The sequence below is a fragment of the Primulina tabacum genome, chromosome 16 (genome assembly GCF_025594145.1).
Source record: "Primulina tabacum isolate GXHZ01 chromosome 16, ASM2559414v2, whole genome shotgun sequence".
NCBI classification, from domain to species: Eukaryota; Viridiplantae; Streptophyta; class Magnoliopsida; order Lamiales; family Gesneriaceae; genus Primulina; species Primulina tabacum.
Genome location: NC_134565.1, coordinates 999,803 through 1,007,271, shown reverse-complemented (window position 1 = coordinate 1,007,271; position 7,469 = coordinate 999,803). Strand labels below are relative to the sequence as shown.

Below are 7,469 nucleotides of genomic sequence, written 5' to 3'. Positions count from 1 at the left end.
ATTTTAATCATGTATCTTGAGATTTTTAGCAATTTAGTCTTTTTTTATCAAGAGTGTTGATGTAACACTACACATATCAGTTCTGCAATAGTGCTACATCAGTGACATGACGAGAAAAAAAGACTGAAATTGTCAAAAAATAGTGTATTAATACTGAAATTTAACAACATAGAAAATCAACATTGCAAAAAGACAAATATGCATGACCAAAAAAAAATAGGTCTCTTGTGAGACGGTCTCACGAATCTTTATCTGTGAGACGGTCAATCATACCGATATTCACAATAAAAAGTAATACTCTTAGCATAAAAAGTAATATTTTTTAATGGATGACCCAAATAAGATATCTGTCTCACAAAATACGACCCGTAAGACCGTTTCACACAATTTTTTACTAAAAAACAATATTCCTTGAATGTTCAAAATCTGCAGCATTCATTCATATGTTGTAGTAGCAATACAAGCATTACATACATACACAAAATACATGCATGAATATAATATGTTGAAATATAAATTGTTTGTTCGTAGGTGCTTCGAGTTCGATGTGATTCCCAAAGTACAAACTTAATAGTTGAATGGTTAGTTAAGAAGAATGTTAGGTATATGTATGGAAGAATATTTCTTAGAGTTTAGGCAACATAAATTATGGACTAAATAGTAAGTAACACTCCTGCACACATACCTTTGTATGTACGCAAAATTTTATTCTTGATTAATTTCATTCCTAAAATAAGGATAAAAGATTCATTTCGTTCATTCATTTATATATAGTATTAGTGTGCATTGGTTAATTATTACCTTTTCCATATATTTTAACTCGATATTTTATAATTTGGTCTGAATAATAAAAACAATGTTAGTCTATGCTCCACTGAGAGTAATTATCATCATGTTAATTTCAACCTCATTATATTGTATGCAATTTTTTCACATATTAGTGGAAGTTGACAACATATGTTATTTATCTGAGAGCTAAAATTTCATCACATTATGGAGAGAAACACTCTAAATGTCGATAAAAACTAGTTTTCTTTTAATATATACATACAAACTTACACGCGCGAGCACGTACATATATATATATATATAACATATTATGCCTTTAGCGAAGTGATCAAATTTACTATTAAAAACATACATACATCCAGGCATGTAGCACTTGGTTTGCATAAAATTTTGAAACACAATTATAAGTATATAAAAGTCTACAAATTAAGCATTCATGCATGTATATTTAATAAGTTAGCCACTAAACATATTATTTATAAGGTGAATTAATTTTCAAGAAATACACAAGCATTGATATTAATACAGTAAGCTGTAGCATCAGAAGCATTCAGAGCCGTGAGAGTTTTGGAAAATGACTGTTTCTGATGTTCCAGCAAATCAAAAGAGATACTACTTATAACTTAACGTGGGTTGACCGGTCGGAAGCTCAAAAGCCACCGCCAAGAGCAGGGGGCGGCGGAGCCGAATAATCGGCTCCGATGATATTGTCGTTTCCCACGTGTTGAGTGCAAGAGATCGGAACCAGACAAAGCCCTCTATTTCTTAAATCCTTCGGTCCTCCTCGGCCTTGTGACTCCTGCATATATATAAAAATTTATTTTGAACCGTCTATCCGAAGTATGTAATAATATACCACTTTAATAATTAATTAAATATATTCCTCTGTATTAGTATATACCTGGCTAGGCTCTTCGCGAAATAAACAATTCCTTTCTCGAACCTAGAAAAAAAGAAATCAGATTATTATATTCGGAAAAAATTCACATTATTTGGCATTCCCATTCCCATTTAGCAACACAATGTATGTTGTGAACTTTGTGCGTGCGAAAATCTTTGTCTCGCATTGGAAAATGTGAAAATGTTTTTATACGAGCAAACATCATCGGAAACGCACAAAAATATACCATATTTTTCCAAATTTAATATTTCAAATATAAAATTTATTTTTTGATTTTTTATTTTTCGATTGTTTCAAATATAGTAACATTTTTCTTGTTTTTTTATCAATATAAACTTTGTTTTTCTAAAGTTTTTTTAATATGTATGAAGAGACAGACTAATTTATCTATTTGAGACTAAAAGAATATTAAATAGTCATTTCGTCTTAATCATTAAATATGTTACCCGTTCAAAGATTACTTACACAATGATGTGAACTATTTCCTGAAGTATTGCGCATGTATGGAGAGCTTAGCGCCTGCAATTTCCCAAAAAGTTTTGAAAAGATTATACAAATTGTTTTAAAACTTAACTGTTCAATAGGATGGTACCATTCCAATTTGAAATCTAATATGGAAGGAAAACAAATAGTTCTAAGAAAGGTTGGTACTAGAATTTTACTGAAATGAAAGACCATCCACTGATAATTTTTAGCTAAAATTAAGAATAATTAGAAGGAATAATCGAAGTAGCAAAATAATATTACCTCAATTTGACTCTGGAGGAATCTAATGTAACCAATGGCTTCTGACAAGACAGAGGCAGTGTCAGTCTGCAAAAGAGAAACATGCCACAACACCCCTAAAGTCATTTTTATCAAAGCTCTACTTTAGTTTCAAAAGACAACCCTAGATGGAGTGATAAATAAAGTTTAAAGAAAAGAGGAATATTTTTGTTATTTTTGGGTTATTTTAAGTCTTTGATATTCATTTAACAGCAATTAAAGTAAATAACACATTAGTTGCAAGCTATAGTTAACAAAGTTGGTAACCTTATTCTGGAAAATGCTGTGTACATACTTATAGTGCTTAATGTTAATTTAATTTCCTTCAAAAGAAAAAAAAAAGTTGGTAAGATTTTACTTACCTTTCCAAATGGAGAAACAAATTGATGGAGAGCCGTAATTCTATCCCCTAACTTCTCCTTTCTCACCTGTAATATCATCAAGATTTGTGAAAACTTGCGTAGAATTTCATAAAGTCCATATTTTCTCAAGAATATTGCAATCAAATGGTTTTTGTTTTTATGAAAGAGAGATTCCTGACCTTCAAAGCTGGTTCAGATGAAGACTGTTGAACCCTAGCCTTCTTAGATACCCCACCAGTCCCAGTGCTGTTGCACTTTTGACAAAGGAAAATATAAAAGAATAGTATTGATCATCAAGAAAACTAAACCATGGAGGGGAATCTTACAGCTAAATAACTATATATATAAATATTCGCGTAAGAATAATACCGATTTCTTTTCAAGGATTCTTCGTAAAGCATGTGTTTAATCATTAAACCATAGTAGCGTGCAAAGAAAATCATAAAGTTTGTTACTTTATGTGTTTTCATGTGGTAATAATGTATCTTTGGACATTAAAGATCTCTTTTTTCAACAATTTGTTACCCAAGTGTTCATATACACACACTCTAGTTAATCAGGCATACAGGATTCATGTATATAATTAACACGTAATCATAATGGTTGTATATACATCATAATCGAGCAAAAGACTTGTAACTATGAGTTGATCTTACGGATTCCTTGCGTTTTTTCGTTAATGGATACTTTTAAAAACATACATATCAGGTAGTTGTTTTATTTATGATCTATATGTATGTTTATCCATCTTGCTTTCTTACCTCAGACGAATGCTCTTGATTATGCCTATGATTCTTTCCTTCCGTGGCGGCTGCTGACGACCCCTTCCCACCAGAGAAATTCAACAAGCTGTTACTCAAATTTGTGATACAGGAGGTGGGAGAAGAAACAGGCATGACTTGATGATGTCCCCAATTAGAATTAGATGTCTGTGAACTATTGGACTGAAAATTATCATAATCTAGATGCTCCCGAAAAAGCTGGCCGCCGCCGTAACTGTTGGTTTGCGAAACTTCTTGCTTCACATCAAGATTAATAGCACAATCCCTTGTAAAAGTTGAGTTCAAATTCAAGACTTGGTCTTCCCAATTCTCCAACTTCTTTTGCTGCTGAAAAAGACTGCCACCATACCTGTTTTCCTCTTCATTACCAGATAATCCACCTCTGACCATGCTCAACATACATAAAATCACTGGAGTTAACTAACAAGTAATTTCACACATACATACACATACATGTACTAGCTAGTACAAATTAAACCATTTGTGCATAGATATGTACAGCCAAGAAGCATGGATAAATGGGGTAAATTATTAAAAAATCATGTAATAAGGCTGCTAAGATTCACATGAAAAGGCTGTTAAAGCTATACAGATTTAAAAAAAGCAGAAAAATTATAACACACACACACACACAAAAAATATGTGTATGAGTGTGTGAATAAGTAAGGTAAGCTGATAGCAGCTAAGAAGTACTAGCCAATGATAATGAAAGAACAAAATTCTACGAATCCTTAAGCGTTATACATCAACGGAACATAGAGATCGATATTGAAAGGGTTTGCCAACAAATTCATTTACTTGTAAAAGAGAAGTGGAGAAATTTACAGGAGAAGTTGGCTCCAAGACCTAACAGGAAAATCTTGTTCAGGATGATGATCAGATTCAGAAGGGGTGGAAGAAAGCGCAGAAATATTTGAGCCATATACAAACTGAGATAACTGTGGATGCATGCCATTCATGCTCCACCAGTTAGGGTTTCCAGCCATCATTTGTCACTCAAACCCAACAAAATCACCAACTAAAACTAACCAGAAATCCTCCAAAATATTTCAAGAAATAGAAACCCTCTTTCGTAATCTCTCTCTGTTTTCTTTTTCTTTCCAAAATTTATCTATTTTTTTCTTGCTCTCTCACATCTTCTTTGTTTTGGCACCAAAACGAGCCTTTTTTTTAAGCTTTCAGAACTATGGTTTGGCTTTCTCAGAAAAGAAGATGAAGAAATCCCATGTCTTTATTAAATAAGAGTATTTTATACTTGTGGGGTTGGGGAAGCCTTTTGTTTGTTTCATCTCCCTTCCATGTTTATTTTTTTATTTTTATTATTAATTAGTCAATTTATTATATGTATGTTGTCTTTTTATATATTTTTGCTTTAACTTTATCATAAAGTGCGACAGAAAAGCTGATGGGGAGTGTTTTCAGGCCAAAAAACAAAGGCCGTGGAGCTTATTTCCTTGAATTGGGGTGGAAACTATATATGAATTGTTAGAGAATTAGGTTAAGTTTAGGTTTTATATGTTTTTTTTATCAAAAAATTAATTATATGAAAAATGTTAAATTCCATATATGTATGTAATTTTATAAATAAGATTTAATCATATTTTATAAATAAGATTTAATCATATTTTATTTTAAATTTTTAAATATTGGAGAAATGACTATATAACAGTCCCATAAGTTTAGTAAAGTAACAATGATAAAAACATTTCTATATATGTAGAAAAGATTATTACTTTGTGCAAATCACGTAAGAATTTATTCTTCCCACGGAACATCATTCTTTGATAATAACTAAAGGATTCTAAGGACTTCGAATTAATCAAGTAGAAAGATGTGGATCGTCTCGCTCTCTTAGTCTAGGTTAATCAATTTTTCGAGTTCGTTCCGAAATCCTATATTATATGTGTGTGCATATATATTTGTGTGTTTGTGCGCGCTCAGAGATTATTCATATTGATTCAAGTAGCTACTGCGTAGAAATTTTTTGTTATTTTCAAAATTTATGATGGTTTATAATAATTAAAAAAAAAAAAACAGATTGGATATTTTAGAAATGTTAATTAATTTTGGGAATAGTCCATTTTTTAATATAATATAGTTATTGAAGCTTGAGTGGCTAGTGATTGTGTGTGTAACGGATGGAATTTCTTATCATTAGGTAGTAAAATAAATCATAATTAACTAATGAACTTTTCAAATGAAATGGAGAAAGATTAGATTTGAATAATTAAATGAAGAAAAAAGCTTAGCTTTAGAGTTTTCTATGTTGTTGGGAGTCATTTTCTTATTGACCTTATAAGATTAAACAAACAACAAAAAAGTTGTTGCCAATATACTGTGTATATAGATTTTTATATTAAGGGGGGATAATTTTTACAAGGGATTTTGAGATTAATTTAATAATTACAATTTAAAGCCACTAAACACTTGTTTATTTTTTTATATTATATTACTTAGCGCATTATTATTAACTTATAAGAATATGTCTATTATGAGACGGTCTAACGAATATTTATCTGTGAGACGGGTTAACCCTATCGATATATATTCACAATAAAAAGTAATACTTTTAGCATAAAAAGTAATATTTTTTCATGGATGACCCAAATAATATATCTGTCTCACAAAATACGACCTATGAAATCGTCTCACACAAGTTTTTACCAACTTATAAACGACCTATGAAACCGTCTCACACAAGTTTTTACCAACTTATAATTGCAAAGAAATGTAACATTCTTTTTATTCTGACCCACCAGCCACTACTCCCATATGCAATTAGTCTCAACGAAAAATTTTCATCCAGCAATATATATTTTGGTATTAAGAATATCTTTGCCCCCTTAAAACTTTCAATATATTAATTGTTCTATGTAAATTTTATTATTCATTAAATTACATTCAAAATATGCATTTGTCCAAATGTGCCAAAGAATTTATAATCACTATATCTTTCGACCAAAAAAACTAATTAATTAAGAGATTTTAAATTATCATTATATGTATATATATTTGGTTAATAATTGTCTCCAGTAACATTTAAAATTTTCTATGAACCAACTTTTAAGTTGGATGTGACACAAATCAGTTTCTTTTTTATAATTGTTATGTCTGAATTTGCATTTGGAAACTCGAATCAAATTGGAGAGTCGGCTTCTCTCATGGATTCCCAAGGTATAGGTTCCATAACAATTCAGCTTAGATTTCCGTCATTTTGATAAGCATATAAATATGTTAAGACAAGTGTTGTTCAAAGGATGAGAAAACGAAGAATGAATATTATTTAGATGATAATTAAATATATATTGATAAAATAATGATTTATAACTATAATATTTTGTATAATTTGAGTCAAACGTCAGATGAAATGTCTTTATCATTTGCACTAGAGGTGTGTGTTCAAGAATTTATACTGTCTAAATATTTTTTTAGGAAAAATTATAACAGCTGAGTATTCTCAAGATTAGGAACATATGAAACAAGTCACATGTTTCAGCTCAGTATTATATCTGATGTGGTGACGAATTCATCTTGGCACAATGGTATATAAAATAAATAAGAAGTTGACCATAAATCCACGAGCATAATGGAAATAAATCGTTTTCCATAAATAGGACACGCCACATGTTTCAGACACCAAAAAGAGACTTGGTTCTTTCCCTATAATGGACATGTAACTCACATTGGACGAATAGAAAAATCGCGGGAAAACGTGTATTGTAACATGATCCATAATTGAATTTGGATTCTTTTTGTTGGCATTTCATTCCAACCTAAGAAAAGAAATGCCCGTAAATAGTGTTCCCAATGGCAACAACAAACATGCATTCATCACATAAAAGGGCACATGATGCATTGGCAAGCTTGAAA

At 30.7% G+C, this 7,469-nt stretch overlaps 1 protein-coding gene across 1 annotated transcript; it reads right to left on the bottom strand.

The window, feature by feature from the left end:
- Window positions 1-1,251: 1,251 nt before the first annotated feature.
- LOC142529776 (transcription factor bHLH68-like) lies at window positions 1,252-4,820 on the bottom strand. Its single transcript, XM_075635408.1, has 8 exons — window positions 4,425-4,820; window positions 3,579-3,981; window positions 2,997-3,071; window positions 2,818-2,883; window positions 2,438-2,503; window positions 2,156-2,209; window positions 1,691-1,732; window positions 1,252-1,588 (listed from the first exon to the last, which is right to left on the bottom strand). The coding sequence occupies exons 1-8, from the start codon at window positions 4,586-4,588 to the stop codon at window positions 1,439-1,441; spliced, it is 1,020 nt and encodes a 339-aa protein (XP_075491523.1). The 5' UTR covers window positions 4,589-4,820; the 3' UTR covers window positions 1,252-1,438.
- Window positions 4,821-7,469: the final 2,649 nt, after the last annotated feature.